This window comes from Sus scrofa, chromosome 2 (assembly GCF_000003025.6).
Source record: "Sus scrofa isolate TJ Tabasco breed Duroc chromosome 2, Sscrofa11.1, whole genome shotgun sequence".
Taxonomy (NCBI): domain Eukaryota; kingdom Metazoa; phylum Chordata; class Mammalia; order Artiodactyla; family Suidae; genus Sus; species Sus scrofa.
In genome coordinates, this window is record NC_010444.4 from 143,157,642 (window position 1) to 143,182,742 (window position 25,101).

At 53.7% G+C, this 25,101-nt stretch overlaps 1 protein-coding gene across 3 annotated transcripts in view; it reads right to left on the bottom strand.

The window, feature by feature from the left end:
* Nucleotides 1,050-25,101, bottom strand: part of DIAPH1 (diaphanous related formin 1) — a 112,420-nt gene continuing 88,368 nt past the window's right edge. For 2 of the 3 annotated variants that reach the window (XM_021077845.1, XM_021077844.1), the window contains exons 19-28: nt 17,890-17,988; nt 13,911-14,005; nt 13,314-13,415; nt 12,834-13,073; nt 12,622-12,751; nt 11,823-11,947; nt 10,830-10,994; nt 10,586-10,721; nt 8,699-8,785; nt 1,050-2,685 (exon numbers count right to left, since the gene is read on the bottom strand). In XM_021077845.1, the coding sequence (XP_020933504.1) occupies nt 2,540-2,685; nt 8,699-8,785; nt 10,586-10,721; nt 10,830-10,994; nt 11,823-11,947; nt 12,622-12,751; nt 12,834-13,073; nt 13,314-13,415; nt 13,911-14,005; nt 17,890-17,988 (1,325 nt within the window). In that variant the 3' untranslated portion in view covers nt 1,050-2,539. 3 annotated transcript variants of the gene reach the window in all.

Genomic DNA, 25,101 nt, shown 5'->3' on the forward strand with positions numbered 1-25,101 from the left:
CTTGCTTGCGTGGGAGGAAGGGTGGTGTGCGCGGGTGCTGCGATGGAAGCAGAGCAGGGCTTTTGTCTCCGAGAGCCAGGCTGCAGAGGGCGGGGTGCCGGGCGCCTGGGTTCTATTCCAGGCATGGCAGGAGGCTGGCAGAGCACGTGAGCAGCTGTGGTTGGTCTCCTAATTGGTATGCGTGCCTGCACAGCTCTAAGCCAGAAACGCGTGGCCTCTGCCGGGGTAGGGAGGAGGCCCGAAGCCCACCTCCACATCCCCAGCCACACTGCGGAGGTAGCTGCCGCCCAGGCTCCAGGGCTATTTAAGAGGCCTTTATGTCCAGTTCCAAGCCTGCCATGTGGGTTTGTGGTCCTCTCCAGGCCCTTCCCTGTCTGTCTCTTCTGGGCCTGCTCAGGGTTTGTAGGGTGTCTCTGTGCAGATCACAACGTGCTTAAACAAGTTCGGGCTCTGAGCAGCAGGTCATCCGGAGTGTAACCTGGGTGTAAGCTCGAGCCTGGAATGTGGTCCGCAGACACAGGCGACCCGGAAAGGGGCAGTCACAGCCTCCCTCAGCCAAAGGAGCACAGGTACCGCCAGGAACCTGCAGTGTGAAGTCTGGGGTCCTGGGGAGGTGGAGACTGGAACTGAACTCAAGAAAAGGGTTCCAGGCCGAGAGGCGGGGGACGTGGCAGGCGGGGGTTGGGGGGGGAAGGGGCTGCCCTGGGGCCCCCCGCCTCCTCCACAGGGGGCACGTGGCTGGGCATGTGCCACTAGGTATCTATAGGTCACCTCTGGCCCTTGCCCAACTGTAGCGTCTGGTGCAGCGCGTGAAGGGGCCAGTGGCAACTTGATGCTGAGGGGTCAGGTCAGTCGGGGCAGTGAGGCAGGACAAGAGTGCAGGAGTCCGGATGAGCGTAAAATGAAGAGAGTTGAGAAATTCGCCAAGGAGACTGGAAGGTAGGGTTGTTTCAATGCTTTATTAACAGTTGGAAACAAACCCAACAAATTGGAGGTGATGACATCCCAGAAGCCCAAGAGGCAAGGGAAACAGGTTTGCATTTTGTCCCTTTTTTTTAATTAAATGCATCTTAGCAAAAGTAGATTAAAAAAAGAAAGGGTCAAAGCCCCAGATGTCAGCAGGGAGGTGCCCCTTGACACACAGGCTCTCGCCACCAGAACCCTGCTGCCCGGCCTCCAGGCCCCCCTGCGGGCGCCCTCAGGTCCCGAAGCTGCCCCTGCTCTCAAGGCTGGATGGGAGGGCCAAGCCCTCTCCTCCGGGGGCCGGAAGCTGAAAGGCGCACAGGAGGGCAAAATGTCACCTTGAGCCAGAGAATCTGAGTTTGCTGCAGCCGTGGCCGCCAAGAATTTGGCCTGCCCACTGCTGAGAAGAGGGCGGAGGTGGGGGACGCCCTGTGCCCACTCCTCCAGGGTGTCCAGTTAGCATTTGCACATTTGGCTTGATAAATATATTAAATTTATAAAAACTCTGTGGTCTCAGAGCTCCCACTACTCTTAGGCCTGGTCCAACTCAACCCGAGGAGAACTTCCTGCTGCCTCAGTCAGATGCCGGGAGAGAGTCTACACTGGCCTCAAGGGCCCACAGGCTTGAGGGCCGAGGTGGATGGTGGTCCAGGGGCTTGTTCAGGCCTGACGCTGTGAGGAGAATCCCAGGGACCCTGGAACCCGCCAACAAAGCCTCTCACATCATGGAGCGGGAAGGGAGACGGAGGAGTTATTTCTCTTAAAAAAATTCATACAAAAATAGATCCATTTGCAAAACAACTTCTCAGCCAGGAGGCTCCAACCCCGTTTCCCTGGAGACAGAGGCCAAGGTGCTGGAAGGGCCAGAGACAGCCCATCTTCCAGGTGAGCCGCACCAGAGCTCGAGGGAGGCCGGGGCCGGGCAGAGGGTCCCAGGGCACGAGGCATGGCAGTGGCCGGGGCTGGCCCCGCCTGCCCGCCCTCAGTGGGGCTCTGGCCCAGGCCCCAGGGCACAGATCAAGTGGCCTAGGCCTTTTCTGTGGGGGAGGTCTTTCCCAAAAGGTGGGGGAAGGGATCGCTACCCACTTCCGTGGAAGTAGCTCCCGATGCCAGGCCGCCAGCAATGAAGGACAGGAGCCCGGGGCGGGAGGAGCAGAGCCGGGGTGACAGCAGTGGGGGGAACCGAGCCCAAAGGCGTCTCAGCCCCGTGCTGCTCTCAGAGCACGGGCTGGCGAGACGGGCGCAGGCCGGAGCCCCCTGGAAAGCGGGCGCCGAGAAAGCAGGTGCCCCTGGCGGAGAGACGGCGCGGAGACCAGGGGCGACACTGGGGCTTAAGGCGGCGGACGCGGAGCCGGCTTTGGTTGGACGAGAGCCGGGGCGCGCGCCCCGGGCCTCCCCTCGGCGCGCTCGGAGGCCGGGCGCGAGGGACAGAGGGCGGCAGGCCGCAGAGCGGTGGAGGCGGGGTGACGCGGGCGGCCGCCGCCGCGAGGAGCAGCTCCGGGACCCTCAGGCCCGCGCTGCCGGGCGGGACAGTCTGGGGCTCCGCGCAGGAGCGGCCGTGGCCCCGAGACCTGGCTTAGCTCGCACGGCCGAGCAGCTCCTTGGGCTCCTCCAGGATGGTGGGCACCTGCTCGCTCTTCCGGGATATCTTGGCAGGAACGGAGGCCAGGGCGTCGTCCTTGAGCCCCTCCAAGGTGACTGCACAGGCGACCTTCTTGTTGGCTGCAAGAGAAGACAGGAGACAGCGGGTCCTCAGCGGCCGCCGCGCCATTCCTCCCAGACACGCGGCCAGCAGCCGCGCACGGGTCCAGCTCAGAGGCCTTTGTTTTGCAGGAGGGGAGGAGAGCCAGGAACCCGGGGCAGAGTCCTGGGGGGGGGGGTGGGCAGGGGACAGCAGGGGAGGGCGCAGGGGCACAGCGGCCTTGCTCCTTCCTGGTGTGAAGGGGGCCCAGCCAGAACGGGGTCCGAGCATCAGCAAGTGTAAAGCACAGAGCCAGCAAGTCCTCGAGTCTGTTCTCAGCAGAGGCGTCTGGACCTAAACACACGCCAGCGTGGTCAACAGTATTTTCTTAGGTTTTCTTGGCAGTTGCCAGGAAGCTCCCAGGAGCTTTCCTTCAGCCTGGGGCAGGGGGGTCCCAAGCGGAGGGCCTGCAGCGGGCGGCCAGAGAGACTCCCGCAAAGAGGAGCAGCAGCCCTGCGCTGACCTGGGAAGATGCTGCCCCGGCCGCTGCCCAGCCCGTGGGCAGCCAGGCGCTTTCCCACCTCTGCCAGGGACCAAATGCCAAGGGCCCTACAAGGTGTGCGTGAGTGTGAGGGAGGGGGAGGGAAAGGGGGACAGGCTTAGGCAGAGCCGGGGTCAAGGACGGCCCGTTGGACACCTGCAGCGGGCGAAGAGATTGCGAAGCTTCGGCCGCCTTTCTCACTTCCACCCACATGGGAAGCGAAAAGCCACCAACCCATGAGCTTCTGTCCCAGCTGCGGGGAGCTGTCCCCAGGACCCGCAAATACACGCGCGGAATCCAGGTTTGTGGCCCAGCATCCTCCACAAGAAGCCTGGTCGTTGGGACCTGGCCCTCTTGGGCCCCCGGCCTCTGCCTCCACCCCACAAGCAGCCTCGAGGCTGCAGGGCCCAAGGGCTGCCCGCCTGGGTGCAAGAAGCCAGACCCCGAGGCTACGGACGTCCCACTTCCAGTCGTGCGAGGTGTCTGGGATGAGCGAAGCGTGGCGACCCAGCAGGGCTGTGGGTGCCGGGGGTGGGGGAGGCCAGAATGCGGAGTGACCGCTACGGCTGCTCCTGGGTATGGGGGTTTCTTTTGGGGTGAGGGAACGTTCTGGAATCAGGGGTGGCGGCCGCAGAATCTTGTGAATATGCTAAAAACAACCGTACACTTTAAAAGGGGGAATGTTACACGCTGATTTGTGTCTCAATTTAAAGCGGGTGGGGAAGCAGGGCCCAAACCTTCGAGCAGCAGAGACCCGAGACAGAGGGCCTGCCTGCCGCCTGCGCAGAACGGAGGCCCGGGGAAGGCGTGACTGTGGGTGACTGTGACGGTGACGGTGACCCAGAGCAGGGCAGGGCAGGGGTTTCACACGAAGGTGGAAGACGGCCTCAGGGGCTGAAAGGCCTGGGAGGCCAAGGGGCCCCTGGGGACCAGGACGGTTTCCTACACGCAGCGAGCCCTTCCTCAGACCTGCCGAGTGGCTGCTCCGGTTAGAAATCCTCCCTCCGTCTCCACCGCCCCACCTCCCAAGTCCGCAAAGGCAGGGGCTTGATGAACGCGCGGCTGCTCCTGGGATTTCAGTCACCAGCAGCAGCGAGAAGGCTCTAACTGTGTGCGTGTGAGGTAGCATCCGACTCTGACCCGGGAAGGAGCTACGGTCTCCAGGACACGGGCAGAGTCAGAGCTCGAGTGTGGACGGCCTCCGGCTGCTTCTCTCTTGGGTCTCCTCCTCGAAGAAGGCACCAGCCGAACCTAAGCAAGCCCGTCTCAACCTTCTTCTAGATCGAAAACGCTTCTGATGCATTACAGACTTCCTAAGAACGGAGAGTGGATGAGGGGAAGTTGGGAAAGACCAAAACCTCTCTTTTGTCTTTTTAGGGCCCACACTTGTGGCACACGGAGGTTCTCAGGCTAGGCGTCAAATTGGAGCTGTAGCCACCACCACAGCCATAGCCTCGCCAGATCCAAGCCGCGCCTGCGACCTACAGCACAGCTCATGGCGATGCCGGATCCTTAACCCACTGAGTGAGGCCAGGGATCGAACCCGCATCCTCATGGACACTAGTCAGGTTCATTAACGGCTGAGCCACGAAGGGAACTCCCCAGGTTTCCTCGTTAAGCCTAGAAAGCAGGCGCACTGCGGATGGACCCGACGTGGCCTAAGGTCGGCATCGGGGAGAGAGGCTTTTGTTGGAACTGCGAACAGAACTGAACAACTGTGGCTGCCACTCTGGCTTCAGGGTCACAGTTGCCCTCAACAGCTCGACTAGCCAGAAAATGACCTCTCAGAGCTTCTTCCTCACTTGGGTACTTTCTAAGACGACTGGAAAGTAGCCACAGCAGCAGATACACCTTGGGACCGTACGGGCCCTGGGCGGGTTATTCACTCCTAGGAGGCCCGCAGCCGGTGGGGAAGAGCTTGATCCTGAGCCACTGCTCCAAGCTCTCCGAGGCCAGGTTCCTAGACGGGAGGGGTGAGGTAAGACAAAAAGCAGGCATTCACGCTAGCTGCATCAGAAAAAGGCAAACGATTCGGACGAAGCTATTCATAAAACACAGGCTCGGAACTACTGCTACTAAACCGGAAGCGCTCTTGTTAATAAGCTTCCTTAGGGAAGAGGGAACTAGGGCAGACCGGGCGCCGTTACAATCCTGAAAAACTCGTGATTGCCTGCAGCTCTCCTCAGTCTAACTCCTATCCGACTTGGACAGAGGTCGAGGGGAAATGGCACTGGCCCAGGAACCCTCCTCTCCAGACCGGTGGTCACTGGGAAACTCTGTGGACCAATCTCACCGTGTCTGGGGCTCTCGTTGCCAGAAGCTATGAAAAAGTATTTTTAGGGCCTAGACCGAGGGGCCGATGTCATCTGTTCATCATGCAGGCGGAGAGGAAGTGGCCCAGGACCTGGACTCAGAAAGGTGGCTACAGTTCTGGCGGCATCGTTAGCCAGCTCTGCAGATCTGGGGCCTGAGTCCTGGTCGCTACCACGGAGTCAGCTGCTAATCACTGGAGGTCTCCAGAGCTGGACCAAACCCTAAGCTTCTCCTCGTGTCGGGGGAGCTGAGCAGGAAGCTGGGAAGTAGCAGCAGAGGCAAAGAAAGGAAGAGAGAGAAGTTTCTTTCTTTCCTTGACTTTTATCCCCGGGAGCAGATGGCCTGTATCTAAGAAGCCATGATTCAGACATGGAGATAAAATGGAGTCATTAAACCCACGGGCTGACTCGATCATCAGCCCGAAATAGCAGCTGTCAGACAATCGCAGGGCTTCTTCCCCTGGACACTCAGGGCCTTGTTCTCCCCGCCCCGCAGGCCACAGCCGTTCACACGTCACTTTTAATGAACCCGCCCTGAGAGTCACTCTGCTCTCAGCTCCTACAACGGGGCTTTGTGCCCTGGGCACCCCCTGGGCACTTCCTCGGGGCTCCAGGGACCAGCAGATTTGCTTTTACCGTTCCTTGCCCTCTGAGGGGAGAGGCCAGGCTCTCTGCACGTGGGGACAGGTGCCCTCGGGGACGGCTTTTTGGCTCAGAAGAGCCCGCCTGCCCGCAGCAAGTCAGAGAATCAGGCCGAGGGTGGAGCAGCTGAGTGCGGCGGCCGCCGAAGGAAACCCACCGCCGCCAGGGACGGAGAGTCCCACAGGGAGGCCTTCTGCGTTCAGCCTCCCTCTTCGCTTCTCCTCTTGATCCTACTAACCGTGAACCCCCACCCCCCAAAAGCTAAAGCCGTGAAGGGCCCTGCAGGCCCTGCCAGCCCAATGCTCTCTGTCGATGTGAAGGGGCTGCCCCAGAGACCCGGGCTGGCTAGCCTGGGCAGTGCCCGTGGGGTCTGGCCTCGGGCCTTGGGCCTTCCGCCCCCCGCCAGCCCCGGGCTCTCTGCTCTCGGCCCGGATGCCCAGGGGGTCTGGGAGGCACTGCCAGGGCACCTAGAAACACCTTCCCTCGGTTTCTCCCAGATGCTGAGTGACCCCAGCGCCCAGCACGAGCAGGTACACGATGCAGGCGGCAGCTTCCTTCTCGGCTTCCCTTTGCTTCGGCAGCGCCTCATCTAGTCTCCGGGGCTCCCTGCGCTGGGAGCCAGGATGCTGACGGGCGCGGCCTCTCGGCTGAAAGGCTGAATTCGACCCACATCCCTGCTCCCTCGGCCTGTAACTCCTGGTCTCCCCTGGGGAGCAAGAGGCGAGTGGGGCCACCCAGCAGGGAGAAGCCACAGAGGGCTGGCGGCCGGCGGCCAGGAAGCAGCTGGGATCCCGGCTCGGCTCCGCCGGAAGAAGCTGGCGGGATTCCCCACCGGAGGCCCACGCGGGGCCGCTCAGCCGCGAGGCCAGAGGACGGGGGCGGGATGTGCTTTTGTTTGTCTGGAAATGCTTCCTATCAGGCCGCATGACCTTAGATGGTGCGGAGGAAACGCACACGACAGCTTCCCACTCTACGTCCCAGGTCCCGGGCCTCAATGTGCCGCCTGGGGATCTGAAGTCCCTCCTGCCCCTGTCTCTTCCTGTTCAGAGAGTCTGGATTCAAGGATGCCAGCAAATAGCCAAGAGGCCTCATCAGAGATTCTTCTGTTTAGGGAAGGTTCAGAAGTCATACAGAAGATACTTCCAGAGTTCCCTGGTGGCGCGGCAGGTTAGGGAGCTGGCGTGGCTGCCGCTGCCGTGGCTAGGGCTGGAGCCTGGCCCAGGGAGCGTTCATGGGCTGCGGGTCCTCAGAAGGGAGCTTCCCTCGGAGGGAAGCTGGGAGCAACAGTCAGGCCGCTGTTGACTGTGGCGCTCCGAGTGCTCTTCCACCTGTGGCCCAGGACGCTGAGCGTGTGTGCTCTACACCCTGGACCTTGCGCCGAAGGTACCTTTCTAGGCCGTGACAGGTACCAGCGGCCCCACAGCTATGGCTCTGTGAACAGCTAAGCACAGGCCAAGGCTAACTGCATGACTCCCCGGTACCACAGGCTTGAAGGGAAGCTCCTATCACCCAGGGCGGTGGGGAACATGGCAGCAGGCCCAGCCCCAAAGGGCCTTCTCCAGACACAGTGCTGGGGTGGCTTCGGCCATACCTTCTCTCTTGTTTCCTTTTAGGGCTGCACCGCTGGCATATGGAGGTTCGCAGGCTAGGGGTCGAATCGGAGCTGTAGCCACCGGCCTACACCATAGCCACAGCCATGCCAGATCCAAGCTGCGTGTGTGCCCTACACCACAGCACACAGCTACGCCAGATCCTTAACCCACTGAGCCAGGCCAGGGATTGAACCCACGTCCTCATGGATACTCGTCGGGTTCGTTTCCACTGAGCCACAACAGGAACTCTAGCCTTGCGGCCACAGTGTACTTTGCTCAAAGGCAGCTTATCCCCTGACCCTTCCCCATAAGAAGGCCTGGATCATCTGCCCTCCTAGCCCCGTCCTTCCTTGTAGAGGCTCTAGCTCAACACAATCCACTTCCATCCTCTCCGGTGCGGGAGAGTAAGCGGGGGCGAGAGCAGTAGCGGCAGAGCGCCCCGGAGCAGGCGGCTCTCAGACGTGGCCTGGTCCGCCGTGGAGCTGCTCCCCTGCCTCCTCGGCCAGGCCTTTGCTTGGCCGCTTTCTACGCTGCCGTGTTCTCTCTCCATCACTTTCGCTTGGGAAGGTGAGAGTCAGTAAGGACTCCTGACTCATTTTCTCCGCAGTTCCTACATCTCCCAAGGTACCGACTGGAATCTGCGTCAGCTTTTGCTCCTATCTGCCAGGGCCGACGCAAACCTCTGCGGCCCGCATCACGGTTGGCTTATTAACTGTGTTTCTGTTTCTAGAATGGCAGGAAGAAGAACAAGAATAATCCAATGTACTATCTATAGTCAGTCCTCAGGCCCTAGTTCTCCCGGTCAGTACTTCCTAACCTCGCTGGAACGGGACGAGAAAATCCACTCTAGAAACAGAGACCCCTGTAGAGAAGCTTCTAGGCCCTCGGAACATCATCACCTGCTCTTCGGCCCCGACACGCAGACCGGGAGCACAGAGGCCAGGCTGGGCTCCCCGCGCTCACTCACCCTGGCGAGGTCCTCTCTTCCGCCGGAACGCCGCGCCTGACTGCAGGGCTTCCAGAAGACTGTCCATCACACCCGTCTCATCACCCTCTGTCACGAACAAGGACAGGGAGGTAAGCTCTTTGCCCAGGAGCCTTCGTGTGTTGAGCCCCCCCAAACTGCAGGGAGGCCACTGCGTGGCTCCCCCGCCCTCAGTGTCTGGGGGCTCAGGGCAGTCAGAGGGCTTGACTTCAAGCCCCACAGCCCAGGTTTACTTGTGTCTGTTTGAAAACGGTTAAGACAGTTTTACCGGCTCCCAACCACTGCCAACCTTGGCTTGTCTTGCTGCAGTACCCCCGCCCCCCATCCGCATCAGGACCAGCCAGGAGAATGGCAGAACTGCCCAACTCTCAGATGGACAGCAACAGAGACCGGCTTAAGGAAACTGATAAGGAACCAGGTCAGTCTTTCTCCTGAAATGTTTCACTCTAATTTACATAAACCTCTCCTGGAAAGCCTGGTTCCAGTCTTAAGCACTGCCCCCAGCAGCTGCATTTTCCCCAAGTCAGCGCTCATCTAAGAAGAGTGTCTGGCTGGAATACAAAGAGTTAATGCTGAATCCTTATTCCAGCCTGGCTCCGTTTCCATGGCAACAGCTCAGGGTGGTGAAATCCGAAACTGTGAAATCCCCAGGAGCAGGCTAGGCTGCCAGCCTGGAGCGGGGCTCACTGCTCCCAGCGCCCCCTGCTGGCTGAACGTCACCAGTGCAGCTGACCTACATTCCAATCTCATGGGTTTGGCCTGGGGACAAGGACCAGGGCCGGGTCCCCGGTACTGCCCGCCCCGTGACTATGTGCAGGCTTTGTCCCACATGTCAGCTGGACTCCACCTTTCCCTGTTACATCTGAGACAATAACAGAACAAACCCTACAAGTCTGGAGAGACGGAGGAAAGGAAGGCTAACCGGCGGGGGCTCTCTGGCTCATTCACAACGGGAGTAAGGGCGGGGTAACTGCTTCCCAGAAAAGGATAAAGAAAAGACAGAAAGGCAGGCTGTTGTGCTGCTCAGGTCCCTGATCACACACCACAAGCCGCCCCAGACCCTGGGGTGAGAGGGTGAGAGCCGCCCTTGCCTCTGTGCTCAGCAGAACGCTCTGCTTCCCACCCGACCCCGCAGCCCTGAGAAGCTCTTGACTTAAGTGGCTCGTAGCCCCTCAGGCTCGAGGAGGGTGGCATCAGCTCAGGGCTGCGTGCAGTGGATGCTGGATTTCCGCTGCCCACAGGGAGCAGCCCGAGGGGGGCAGGGAGTCTGCAGCAGGAAAGAAGCAGCAACAGGAAACAGAGGGCCAGTAATTGAGGCCATATGTTTCAACAAAGACATGCCTCTGAGAGTGCAAGGGAGATTCTGCTCAAGAAAAGAGAGGGGCCAGCTTCCCTGCCCCCAAGCCAGAAGTTCAGTCGGTTTAGCATCTGACAGAGGTGTGTACAACTGTGCTGATCAGGTCCTGGAGACACAAGACTTAGTGAAATAAGCAGGAAGGGAAGGCAGGCCACTATTAAAGACAGAAGCAGGCCCAGGAAAACAGTCTGGGGACAAGGACCAAAGCTGGAATAGAAGGCATGAAAACCGGACCGGGGGACTGCTGGCCAGGCAGGAGCACAGACTACCAGTCAGAGCAATACTGGATCACTGGGGAGAGGAGACATCATGCAGGAACCAGCCCAGGAGGTGCGTGTCCTGAAGCTGGGGTTCAAGTCCAGCGTCAGGACTGGGGAGGGAGAAGGCTGCCGACGATCACGTGGCAGGAGCTGAGCTCAGACATGAGCTGTCCTCTGGCCTCTCGATTCAGACAGAGAAGCCTTCCAGATGTGCCCGCCTCAAGCCAGCGGCCCTCCGCCTTCGCGTCTCACCAGCATTCATGTCTATGAGCTGCTCTCTCTTCTGCTGCTTCTCCAGCCGCTCCTTCTCCGCCTTCTCCTTGGCTAGTTTGGCTCGTCGCATCTTTTCCTCCGTCTCCCGCCGCTTCTGGTTCTCCTTGACTGCTTGCTGTGGCGAGAAAATGAACACGTGGGCACGTATGCACTCGACTCACACGCGTGCACACCCACCCCCTCCGACCCGGGCCCAGGGCAAAGGCAGAAGCGTCCTGCTTACCACGAACATATTCTTAAAGTTGTGCAGATCCATGAAGAATTCCTCCACAGCCACCTTCTTGGGGTCAAAGAGGAAGTACTCGCCCAGCTCCTTGTAGAGGGTCTCCATGTTGGAATGCATCAGCCGCAGCTTGTTATACTGCTCCTGGGCATCCTTCACGAAGCTGTGCGGCCGAGGAGTAAAGGCCCAAGACCGGGAAGCAGACCCTTGGCCTGTGCAGACAGGCCCTGGCATATATGCACCAGGATGCCCGACACCGCGCTGTCTCTGCCAGCAAAAGCCAGCGGCCATCTCAACCGCCCTAACGGAGGGACGGTCGACTCTAAACGTGCTTTTCCTCCAGAATAGGAGGGGGCAGGTTAAAAAGAGACTGTTTTGCATATATGGCTATGGAAACAGGGCTAAGACATAGTCTGTGCTAAAGCCATACAATGCAATTTTTATTTAAAATAAATCAATTAGGGTGAAAATCAGAGACAAGTCCACTGGCAGTGGTTCCTTTTGCGGAGGGACAGAGAAAGGAACACGTGTGTGTGGAAGGGCGGAGGGCGAGGTCTCAAGGAAGACTAAGTTATCCGCATGGTTGGCCAGGCAGACCACAGAAATGAGAACGCCCGCAAGAACCATGGTTGTCTTGCTTTTTTAGGGCCCCACCCTCGGCATTCGGAGGTTCCCAGGCTAGGGGTCGAATCAGAGCTACAGCCAGCTGCCGGCCTACATCACAGCCACGCAGGATCCGAGCCATGTCTGCGACCCACACCACAGCTCATGGCAACTCTGGATCCTTAACCCACTGAGTGAGGCCAGGGATCAAACCCACGTCCTCAGGGATGTTAGTCAGATTCGTTTCCCCTGAGCCATGCCGGGAACTCCAAGAACTATGTATTTAATGGAAAAAAAATGTTTAAAGAGGGAAAAACTGTCTATCACCTCCACCCTGATGTCCCCCTGGGAAATTCCTTCCGAGGGGCAACTCCTTTCAAGAAAGGATATGGTCATTTTCTCCACAAACTTGTCTTTCTCGTCTGTGGCAGCTGGGAAATTCTGAATGTCACGTTCCACATCGGCAATCTGTTTCTTCATCTGGTCCAGGTTCTTCTGCAAGTTTTCAGCAGAAACTAGAGGCGACAGGGAGACAGACAGGAAAAGCTCACTCCCTCCAGTTTCAGGCCCCATTCTGTCCTGCAGGGCACAGCTCCGGTCTACACAGCAGCTGGTGCTCAATTATTTTAATTCTCTCATGTACTCGCTAATTGTTCCGCACATCTTTCCAGTGAAACTATTAATTACTTGATGATTAAACCTCCAGCCTCCACAAGCTGTACAGGACTAGCTGGAGAAGAGAGCTTTCATTTAATTTAACAAGAATCGAAGAAATCGCCTGGGATCTTGGTCTCATTTATTTTAGAGAACGAGGTTTGGGAGGAAGGGGACACACGTAAAAATTTAGAGCGAGGGCAGACACCCGGTCCCGTTTCTGCTGAAGGCCGCGTTCTCGTTGCCTACTTCCAGGACCGAGAGGCCTGGCTTTGGTTCATCTAGTTGGCACCCGCTGAATAAACTGCTACCCGCTGCCTCTCTCCCAGGCGTTTGCTGGTGTGCGGGGTCCCCCTTGGAAGGGAAAGAACGCCTCTGGACCCGGGGGCCTCTCTTCCGCCTGAGCCTTAGCCCTCCCGCTCACGACTGCCTGGACTGGAGACGGTCGGAAAGCTAGCCTCTGTCTTCTTCCTCTACCTCGTGCGGAGCTTGCCGGGGCCTGGCACCCGCTTCTAGCCTCGCCCCGGCTGCCCACCTCGGCTGGCTTTCTCCACGTGGGCCAGCTCCTCCGGAAACCTGAGGACGTCGGGGTGGTCATTCTCACACAGCTCGGCCAAGAAGTGCAACAGCGTCATCTTCTGATCCGTGGACTTGGTGTCCCGGAGCTTGGGGGCAGGAGGAGAAGCGTGAGTCCCGACAGCGGGGCCACCGCCTTCCCGGGGCTGGTGGGCGCGAACCCCGGCTCACCTTGCAGAGGAAGCTGATGCTGAAGCCGAAGGCCCCGGCGTTCCTGGAGCCGGCGTTCATGTAGTTGCCCACCAGCAGGGTGAGCTCCAGGAGGCTGGCGAAGCTCTCGCTCTTGCGCGTCTCCTCGCACGCGGCCGTCACGGACACGATCTCCGGCTTGATGTTCTCCACCTGCTCACCGAACTGCAGCCTGAAGAGGATGGCGTTGAGGCGTGGCCGCAGGCGGGGCACAGCACCCATCTGGGGGGACAAGCAGCTCCGTTACAGCCAAGAGAGACAGAGGGAAGGAAGAGGAGGAGGCGGGCTTCGGTCTGCTGGGCTCCAGCCGGGGGAGTCCAGGAGCCGAGTTCCAGAGCGGGGAGAGACAGACAGACAGACAGATGGGTTCAAAACAGACACGGGGACAGGAACAGGCACCCAGGCTGCCGTCGGGGAGGGAGGAGGGGTCAGAGAAGAGCCTGGGCGACAGGCCTCACTCACCACCACGCCGAACTGCTCGGACTCGGCCAGATCGTCGTATTCATCCTTGAGTTCGGAAAGCATTTTTAACTGCTCTGGCTCTGGCATCTGCTTGATGAGGTTCTGCAGGAGAGAAGGAACTGGCTCAGCGAGAGGCGCATGAGCTGCCGACCTGAGCTCTGTGAGCCCCTCACCTGCCCAAGGACCCTGAGAGGAAAACGCGGGCTAGGGGAGGGAAGGGGGGAGGCCGCTAGGGAGAGGGCAGGACCTTTAAAAAGTAACCTGATCATCAGAGAGATGGAAGCTCACCCAAAGCGAGCCTTCTTTTTTTTAAGGCTGCAGTGCAGCCTACGGAAGTCCACAGGCTAGGGGCTGAATGGGAGCCGTGGCTGCCAGCAATGCCGGGTTCTTAACCCACAGAGAGAGGCCACGGATTGAACCCAAGTCCCCACGGGTACTAGTCAGGTTCTTAACCCGCTGAGTCACAACGGGCATTTCCAGAGCAAGCATTCCTTAAGTCAAGGATGCTTAAAGAATCCTCATGGTGTGAGCAGAGAGGAGGCGAAGGGAGTGTCCAGCGATGCCAAGAGCCAGCTCCAGGATAACCCTGCTCCGTACCTGGATCATAGACTCAGTGAGAACAGCCTCGTTCACCTCCAGGATGACGTTCTTAATCTCTTGATAAGGCATGCGGAAGGAACCCAGAAAGATTGCTGCCAGGGAAAGGAAGACAGACAGGTTCCTCGCAGCCTCCTCCCCCTTCCAGCCCCTCCTGCAAAGCCAGGCTGGCCAGTGTTCCCAGCAGTGCTCTTTCCACGGCCCGGAACCCCGACCAGCGCCTCCCTGCCTGTACAGTTAAGAGCCCAAGGTTCAGGGTTCCCACCTCCCCATCTCCCCCCTGAACCCCCACATTCATGTCAGCCATCAGCCACACGGCTGAAGCCCCCCGAGTACAGACTCGGGGACGCCTTGCCTGTGCTCACGGGGAGGCTCGGATCTCCCGGTCTGCGCACATCAGAGACGGTCCCCGGCCCCACTCTAGTTCCTGACCCCGCGACGCCATCCTCAAAGCTGCCACGGCCGGGAAATGCGCTGATTCTCAAACTGCCCCATCCTGTTCCCTGACAGACACGTCCTATCCTTCCATCCCTCTCGTCGGTCAATCCCTAAACGGCCTCTTCAAGCTCATCAGAGCGCACGCGCTCTCGCCCTCTCACACCCATTTTCTCCGAGTGCCTGCCTCAGTTCGCCTGTCCCTTCTCTGCCCTGTAGTCTGTCATGTCACTCCTGCTCTGTTGTTACTGCGACTCCTCGTCTCCCGTTTGCCTCTCCGTCCAGTCCCTGGCAACCCAGCCACCTCCCTTCTCTCCGCTTAAACTGGAAGGATGGGCGGTGCTAGCGAAACTCGGCGGGTCAGAGTCTACGCATCTGGTGACACCACTGATGGCCAGGGCCTTGCTGCTGCCCCTGTGTCCCTGCTGCACGCTCTCCTGCTCGCTGGGCAGCTCCCTCGTACAGAATATCCCCGTTCTCCCAACTGTCCCAACACCTCCCCATTTGTGCCAAAAACATCTTCCTTCTTTTTACCGAGAAAAACTGAAGCCACTGGTCAAATTACTTGCTAAACTTTCTCTTATTCCACTTACAAACTAAGCGCTGGGGCCTCTCAGTTGGGAGCAGACTAGAAAAGCTTGACTACTGTGGGAACATCTAGAAGAACACCGGTGCCACCACTTCTGTGAGCAACTCCATCCGTGTACTCATCCCCTTCTCAGATTTCAATGGAACAGGCGGCCCTATGGACCCTTTGCTTCAGCGCATATGGTCAGCCCTCCTCACACAAAGGACTTGAGCATCCGAGGATTCTGGTACCGCAGGAGGTCCCAGAGCCAGTTCTCCACAGATACTGAGGGTCTCTGCACACAAGTCTCTCTTATCGTCAAAAATCCTCCCTGACTCACCTCCGAATTACCAACCTCCTTCCTTGCTTCACTCTGTAACATCCTGTAAGCAGTCTGTTCTCACTCCCATAATTCTCACTAATCCTCTGTCCCCACAAGTGAGTGAAAAGACGACAATCACTTGCTGAGCGTATATCCCATGTATGACCTAGTATCTTGCACACATCTACACACACGGTCTCATTTAACCCTATTGACAGTATCTGTTTAAGTTTGTATTATTAGCTGCATTTGATAGAAAAGGAAACTCATACTTAAAGATGTTAAGCTACCCTTCCAAGGTCACACTGCTAGCAAGGGTTGCAGCCAGGATTTGCTTTTTAGGGCCGCACCTGTGGCATAGGGAGGTTTCCAGGCTAGGGGTCTAATTGGAGTTACAGCTGCCAGCCGACGTCAGATCCAAGCCTCGTCTGCAACCTGCACCACGGTCACGACAACGCCGGATCCGTAACCCACGGAGCAAGGCCAGAGATCGAACCAGCAACCTCTTGGTTTCTGGTCAGATTCATTTCTGCTGCGCCATGACGCGAACTCCTGGAGCCAGGCCTTAAATACAAATGGGTTCCAGAGCTTCTGTCTTAATCCCTATGCTATAGTGAAATTACTCTTGCCTAGGCCACTGACCTTCCTAATGCCAGATCCAAAAAAATATCTGTCCTCTCCTGCTGAGACTGCACTCCCACTTCTCAGCACCATACAGACTATTGTTCTCGCTGTTCCTTTCCAGCCTCCTTTGAGGTCTCCCCTTCTTAATCACCTGTCCCCCTGAATATTAATGGCCCCCAAAGCCAATTCATGCCTTTGACGCTGACGGACATGCTCCCATCCCCTGGATGCCTATCTCCAGCCTGAGTTCTACACCCAAATGCCTAGAGCATCCACCCTGCTGGAGGAGGCCCACAGAAACCTAAAATTCTTAAAATTAAATCAATTATTTCTACCAACCTGCCCCCTCGCTCATGTCCACCACTTCTCCCACAAAACAGAGAATCTGCTCCTGCTGGATTTTCCTATTCCAATGAACACCACCTCTCTCTACGGAGTGATGGTAACCCAAGAGACATCGCCTTCATCTCCGCTCTCGCTCGCTAAGTGCCAGTCACTCTATCGCATCACCGCAGTTTCCATAACAGGACTCACAGACAGACACCTGCTTCGTACTCTTTGTTGTGGGTGATCTAAGACTGTATAGTCCAGAATAACACGAAGACTTACTGTTCTCATTATATCACTGACTTAACCCGCGGGTATGTGTACTTATGACTTGTGTGACCTTGGCCAAGTTCACAACATCTGTTTTTATTTTTATTTTTGATCCCCTGGGCCAGGGATCAAACCTGAGCTACAGCTGCAACCTATGCCACAGCTGTGGCAACACCGGATCCTTAAACCACTGCACCGAGCTGGGGGTCAAACCCACACCACAGCAAAGACTCCAGATCCTGAACCTGCTGTGGCACAGCAGGAATTCCAAGTGACCACATCTGAACTTTAGTTTTCTCCTTTGGCAAAATGGGGACAATGCCATGCTGCTGGATGGTGAGTGGGTTTTATGGAATATCTACCCTTTCATCTCTGGAACACATGCCTATATGTGCCTAATCGAGTCTGAAATCTGGCAGACCCCCAAACATTTCCTGACCAAGTATTTAAATCTTTATGATTCAGCTCAAAGTAGGGAGAGCAACAGCTGGAATAAAGAGAAAAAGGAAGCGTCATCCTGATCATTACACACTACCTAGATCAACACTGCAAAGGAGTTTCTGAGCTGAAAGATGCCACCAATCCAAGCGCAGGTATGAATACAGGCAGCAAGTTCCGAACAGACTCTGTGACGTTACTGATTTGACTCTGAGAAGCACAGGATTTACATTCTTTATTCTAAACCACAAAGTTACTTTACATTTAACTCAAGCCACGCCAGCGCCTGCATTTAAAGGAAATACTGAAAAGAAAGTAAGAAAGGATAAAATGTGCAGCGGCTGGAACACTTGTGTCAGACTTCCCATGGAGGCAAAGGAACAGTAAGGGCTCTGAAATACGAAAAGCCGCAGTTCAACTCCCAGGCCTGTCTCTTACCCACTATATGACTAGGCAAATTCTAAAGGTCTTATTAGCCTTCATTTCCTTGCTCTAAGATTAGATATTTTTTTTTTCTGCATCCATGGCATATGGAAGTGCCCAGCAGTGACAATGCCAGATGCTTAACCCACCGAGCCACCACAGAACTCCCAATGCTCACGATCTTGTGGTGCTACTGAAGTGGTCAGACAAGGTATCAGAAATTCATTTTCCTTTCTCTCTTTTTACGGCTGCACCTGCGGCATAGGAAGTTCCTGGGGTAGGGACTGAAGTGGAGCTGCAGCTGCAGCAGCAACGCTGGGTCTTTGGCCCACGAAGCAAGGCCGGGGATCAAATCTGCATTCCTTCCTCATGGACAGTACGTGGGGTTCTTAACCCAGTGAGCCGCAATAGGGACTCCCAGAAATTCATGATGCAATAGCTACTGGCACTCTGGCAAACAGCAAAAACCCAACAAATGAAAATTTTTTATCAAGGGACCCTGGATCCATCAGAGTTAAGCTCTTAGAAGACACCTTGGCATTTCAAATTGCTGGGATCACAGAGTTACTCACAGAGATTCTGGGCCGTCTTTGAATCCAGCACCTTTAACTCTTTCACTTTTTTCTTTTGCACAGATTTCTTTTCTTCTCCACCTTCCTGATCCTTCTTGGCTACCGAGGGAAAGATGAGAAAAGCATCATTAAGGACAAGCCACATGTGCGCCTAAATGAACTACGCCCCAGCCTAGAGAGGCCCTCTTCCTCCCTATCACTCACGGCCTCCCTGTTAAACTCCTCCAGGGCGCACCTCCTCTGTTACCCCCAACCTTCTCTTACCCACGTCCCCTTCCAGCTCTAATAATACATCGTTTTCACTTCTTCAACAGTTATCAGTAATACCGTCCCATCCACAGCCTATCTCGGGAGCAGCAAACTTTGTATAAAGGCCCACAGAGTCAGTATCTTACGCTTTGAAGACCAGGTGTTCTGTCTCAACTGCTCACCTCTGCCACTGCAGCATGAAAGCAGTCATAGGTAATACAGAAAGGAACTGGTTATGTTCCAATAAAACTTTATTTTCAAAAGCAGGCGGCCAGCCTGAGGGCTATAGTTTGGCAGTCACTGTACTAGAGTCTTCCTCTGTGCTATCCTTTTGTGCTTAACATGACTTTTCTTTCAAGCTCCATCTTTTTTGGGGGGTCCCACCCACAGCCTGTGGAAGTTCCTGGGCCAGGGATGGAACCTGAGCCACATCAGTGACAAGGCAGGATCCTTAACTGCCAGGCCACCAGGGAACTCCTCCGGCTCCATCTTGGTCATGAGCTCCCTCCCAACATTTTCTCCATCTCCCCAAATGCCTACCATCTCCAAATCCTCCCTGAATTTGACACTCTGCAGAGCAAGCCCTCTCACCAACTTTGTCAAAAGTATACACAGTCTCTCCTCTACGAGCTAGGGACTCGTAGAGGAGAGACTCGTAAGGCTTCCTCCATCTCACCGGTGCCCACACTGAGGCCTACCTACTCCTTTCCTTCTTCACTCATCTCGGATTCTCCAAAGCCAGTGGATTCTCCCCTGGTAACTGGAGCCACTCTCTGCTTTGACGAACTAATTTTCATGGTATTTGTTACTTAGACTTCACTCAACAACCAATAACTCATGTTCAGGACATACATAGCATCTTGACATTTTTCAACAGCATGCGACTTTTCAAGTGTGGATGCATTCCCACCCCACTGAGATCCTGAACTTCAAGAGCAGGGGCCCAATGCCGCTTCATCGTATCACTCCCTCGGCAGCTGGCCCGACAGCACCTTCACTCAGAGCTGGCTGCCACTGCCTACTGAGACGGACTGGGCAGGAGATAGAAGGGGACACGGGAACTGTGCTGGACCAACAACAGAACATATTTTGTCAACTTTTTAGAAAGCCTTCTGGGAATATCTCCATACGGAACATCAAGAAAGTGACAAAGCTGTTGCTTCTGAGGAGAGGAAAGGGGGACCCAACTATGGAAGTGAGGGGAATACCATTCCACCCAAACCTTTTTATACTGTTTGAATTGTAAACCATATTAAAAGTATATTACCTAATATAAATAAGAAAAAAAAGCAAACAAAAAACGTCATACGGCAAAAGGTACAAGAATTATTTTTAAAAAAAAATCCGTTGGTCTGATCCAACCTGAAGAAGAAAAATGCTAAACGGATGAAGAACAGTTATTTAAATAAGAACTCACTGAGGATCTCTAGGTACCAGGCTCTGTTCTGGGCACCAGGAATAAAACGGCAAGCAAAACAGAGATGAACGCCTGCCTTCACGGAACTCATATTCTAATAAAGAGAAACAGAGCAGCACAAGGATGAGAGAGGAGTGAGATGGTGGCAAATGCAAAAAAAACCCAGGAAGGAAGAGAACGGCGCATCTGCTGAGGGGGCAGGTGGCACCTTCAGCAGGGTGGTCAGGGGAGGCGTAGAGACCCTCGGGGTGAGAAAGCAAGGTGATTTGGGCAGAGGGAACAACCCACACAAAGGCCCGAGAGAGAAGCAGGCCTGATGTGCAAAGGAAAAGCCAAGAACTCAGCATGGCTGGAGCTATGGGGTGAGGCGACGAGCTCAAGTCAGAGGGGCTGAAAGAGAGACCACATTCAACAAAATGAACACATGGGTTCTCAGTTAGGCTTAAAACAGCCAGCTGGTATCACAACATCCGGAAGCCATGAAGCAAAATGCAAGCAAATCTCTTGTTTTATACAGGCCGAGTGAAAAGATAAAAAATAAAAAAAAGTGCTGATGCTGAAAAACAAAAATCAGACTCAACTTTTTGTTTGGTAATAAGAAAAATAAATAAAAGGTATAGATCCAAGAAAGAAAGGGGTGGAAATGTCATTTCAGGACAACTGCTAAAAGTAATGATGAATTCCCAATGAAGAGCTCAGGAAAGCTAACAGATAAAAATACGCAGAGGAACTTGGTCTCACCAGACGGAGCAGCCCCACGTGGAGCAAATACAATTATATTTAAAAATTGGGGAAGATAAAGGGACCTAAATGGAATAAAGTGTCTACACTTCACGCGAACTGATAAAACACTGGCGTTGTTGGACTGGAGATGGTTAAGTATAATGTAACACCCAGAGCAACACTTACACAAACTGTATAAAGTGATATACTCAGGTATCATACATGAATCGAAATATAATAAAAAATATCCAAAAATCCCACAGGAAAGTAAAAAAAAAAGAGAGAGAAAAGGAGAAACATACAGAAAACACAATGGCAGACTTAAAGCCCTAACATATCGATAATTACTTTTAATATATATAGTCTAAATACACCAATTAACAGAGATTGGCTGTAGTGTAAATACCCGACAATTCTTTTTTATTTATTTATATATTTATTTATTTATTTTTTTGCTTTTTAGGGCCACACCCACAGCGTATGGAAATTCCCAGGCTAGGGATCAAATCAGAGCTACAGCTGCTGGCCTACACCACAGCCACAGCCACAGCCACATGGGATCCAAGCTGCACCTGGGACCTACACTACAGCTCACAGCAATGCCCGATCCCTGACCCACTGAGAGAGGCCAGGGACGGAACCTGCAACCTCATGGCTACTAGTCGGATTCGTTTCCGCTGCGCCATAACGAGAACGCCCTTTATTTTTGAGTGTAAGTGCCCGTATTAAGCTCTTAATTGCTGAGGCATCCATTTCAAAGACATCCATCTTGAGTAAACATATTACCAGCTATGTAACTAGATAAAGAACCAGGCCACCATCCCTGAAGTTGCCCTTTCAGAAAACCCTGGGTGGCCGACATGACAGCGCTTGAGTGCCCCTGTCCCCGTTTTCTTTGGTGTGCTCGGTGATTCCCGCGCTTACGTTTTCATTTCACCAATGCAGAGTGAGCCTATGAAGCCCTAGGCACCTCATCTCAACCCCAATAAAGGCAGAAGCCTAGAGCTGATCTGCGCTCTCCCCCCCTCCCCCATCTCTCCTCCCGGGACCTCAGCGTGTGGCCTGAGGCATCATTCTGTGTCAGGACCTGTGACAATAAAGCCTCATCTCTTCAGAGTTCTCTGATGCTTGCTACTGAGGTGCATCTTGCATTCACAGTAAGACCCGTAAGGGCTGGTCCAGCCACACCGCTGGCCCATGGGAGTGCCCCCTGGCATTCCCAGGTGCCAGCATCACTAGGCTGAGATGGATGCAAAACACTGGCAGAGTAGATTAACAAAAGGCCCAACAATACACTGTCTGTAAGAAACTTTCTTCAAATACAAAGACATGGGTAGGCTGAATTTGTAAAAGGCTGAAAAAAGATACATTGTGCAAACATTACTTAAAAAAAAAAAAAAGGTAAAGAAAAAAGAAAAAGGGAGCGCCAGGTAAGTAGACTTCAAAGAAAATAGCTAGAGAGCAAGAGGGTCATTACATGATGATTAAAGGACTGAACCACCGGAAACACGTAACAATTCAAAATGTGTGTGCACCAAACAACAGAGGCTTGACTATAAGAAACAAAAACTGAGAAAATCAACGTAGCCAAGCCACAGTAATACTTCCCAACCTTATCTCAGTAGCTGGTGGAATTCTATGCAAAATCAGCAAGGATATAGACAAAGTGAAGAGTCAAGTAAATGAGCAGGGTCTCACTGATAGATACATAGATACAGCACTTCACCCAACAACAGGAGAGTACGTCTGTTTCAAGTTCTCACTGAAAAGCCGCCAAAAAGGACCATATGTTCTGGGCCATAAAATAAACCTCAACAAATTTAAAGGATGAAAATCACAGAGCATATTCTCTGATCATAATGGAATTAAACTATAAATCGATAACAGAAAGATATCAGGACAATACCCAAACGTGTGGAAGCTCAAGAACCATTTCCAAATAATTTGTAGGTCAAAGAAGAAGTCTGATGGAGAAATCTTAAAAAGACATAGTAATGAATAAAAATGAAAGTACAACCTGTCAAAATATATGAGGCACAGCTGAAGCAATGCTGAGAGGGACATTTACAGCGCTAAGTTTACATCAGAAAAAAGAGAGTTCAATCAGTGATCTCATTTCCTCTTCAAGGGAAAAAAAAAGAATATAAACCCAAAGCAAGCAGAAGGACGGAAATATAAATGAAGAGAAATCAATAACAATGGAAACAACAGAAAAAGTCAATGACATAAAAAGCTGGTTTAGAGGCGGATCAAGATGGCAGAGGAGGAAGATGTGGGTTCACCTTCTCCCATAAACACATCCCCAAAACCCCTCTACACGTAGAATGACTCACACAGACCATCTACCGAAGGCTGGCAGGAGACTTTAAACCTCCAAAAGGGCAAGAAGCCCTCCCTTAACTGGGCAGAACAAAAGAAAAGAGAGAGAGAGAAAAGGAATCAGGATGGGACCAGCACTGAGAGGGAGCAGAGAAAGGTGAAAGGAGCCCACAGCCTGGGAAGCTGCCTGAGGGGAGATCAGCCAAGACCAGGGACCTCAAAGCCTCAGAGGAAAGCACAGCAGCTGGACCGGGGAGGGCAAGGCAGAGAGCGCCACACTGACCATCGGTACCACCGCGCCAGACACCACAGCCTAAGATGCTCAGGCAGGCGCTGGGTGCTGAGACTCAGGCTCCGGAGGTTAGTTCCCAGGAGAGGACCAGGGTTGGCGGTGTGGAGACAGCCTGAGGGGCTAGGGAGCCGTGTGCCAAGGGCTGGGGAGCAGAAGTGCCACAGCTAAAGGAAGCGGGGAGGAGGTCTGGGCCCCCAGGAGGAGCAAGGTGCCATTGTTGGGGACGGCAAGAGGAGGAGGAGGGGACCACCAGAGGAATCTCTTGGCGCATGCCCAGACTCTTGGAGGACAGGGCTATGGGGAGCGAGGCACCCCTTGCATGGGCCACAGGTGGCAGCACCTCCTGTGCGAGCTAAGCACAAAGGGCGCCTCCTGAGTGGTCTACAAGTAGCAGCGGCAAACTCAGCCATCTCAGGCTCCAGAGGCGGGCGTGGCCGCCACCACTAGGGGTCTGTGAACAGGCACCACCTATGGTCCCAGTCACCTCAGAGATGTGCACAGAGGAGGGCAGTGCAACCAAGCGCCCGTTGTTGCTCTCACTCCCCTAGGAATGCATACACCCTGCTGCCACCACTGCCAGCACTCCAGGTACTGCCTACATCTGCCTGAGGGTCATGGCCACTTGCCAGTGCCCTGCAACTAGGAGCAGCCTGTGCCACCTTGTCACTGTCAAGGGCTCAGCAACCAGGCACTGGCTACTAGCCCTGCCCATTGCCTCCATCTCCCTGGAAGCACAATGCAGCACCCTAAAAATAAACAGTAAGCCCTGGCAAAATACACAGGGGTGCTCTTGCAAGACTGCAGGATTTGTTTTCCGTAAACTCACAGACTAAGAAAAATGAAGAAGCTCAAGAACCACTCCCAGTTAAAAGAACAGGAAAAGTCACCTGAAGGAGCAAATAGTGAAACAGGCCTCTGCAGACACCACGTTCAAAAGGAGACAGTGAAAATGCTGAAGGAATTATGAGCAAATACAAAGGAATTAGGAGTGGATACAAAGAGTAATGCAAGCTAATTTAAAAAGGAACTAGAAATAGAAAATATAAGGAGGAGCCAAGAAAAATTAGAAAACTCATTTGCAGAGGAATGAATCAGTGACTCGGAAGATAGAAAAATGGAAATCACTCAATCAGGACAGCAGACAGAAAACCTAATGAAAAAACATGAAAGCAATGTAAGAGACCTACGGGATAATATAAAGTGGGCCAATCTAGACATAATAGGGATTCCAAAAGGAGAAGAAAAAGAAAGGGGGACTGAAAATATATTTGAAGAAATTACAGCTGAAAACTTTCCAAATGTAAAGGAAACCGCTATCAAGATACAGGAAGCACACAGGGCCCCAAACAGGCCCACACCAAGACATATTACAATAAAAATGGCAAAAGGAAAAGATAAGACAGGATTCTAAAGGCAGCAAGAGAAAAACAAAGAATTATAAGGGAACCCCCATAAGGCTATCAGCTGCTTTCTCCACAGAAACAGTATAGGCCAGAAGAGAGTGTCAAGATATAGTCAAAGTTCTGCAAGGGAAAAATGTGCTGCCTAGAATACTCTACCCAGCAAGAATATTTAAAATAGAAGGAGAAATAAATAATTTCTCGAATAAACAAGAACTAAAAGAGTACAGCAGTACTAAACCCATTCTAAAAGAAATACTGAAAGGGCTCCTCTAAATAAAAAAGTAGAAGAAATAGGATGGAGGAAATCACAATTGGAAAGTAATCACTTCAATAAGCCAGTACCCAGATCTAAAAGGAAAAAAAAAAAAAAACTATTGTAAAAAGCAACAAGAAACACAGAGAACAGCGAAAGGATAAAGATGAAGATGCTAAAAAAGACCATCAAAATCCTGAAGTGTTGAGAAGAAAAGGAAGAAAGTCTAGGCTTTTTTAGAATGGGTTTGAGCCTATATATGACTATCAGGCTGAGGGATGCAGATATAAGAAGGGATTAACATATTTGAAAAACAGGGCAACCACAAATCCAAACAATACATTCATGAAAACTAAAAAGAAGAGGACACAAGCATAACGTAAAAGGAAATCATTCAACCAAAAAAAGAAAAGAACAAAGGAGAAACATAGAACCAACTGGAAAACAGGATTTAAAATGCCAATAAATATATATTCATCAATAATTACCTTAAATGTCAATGGACTGCACGCTCCAATAAAAAGACACAGAGTGGCAGACTGGATAAAAAAACAAG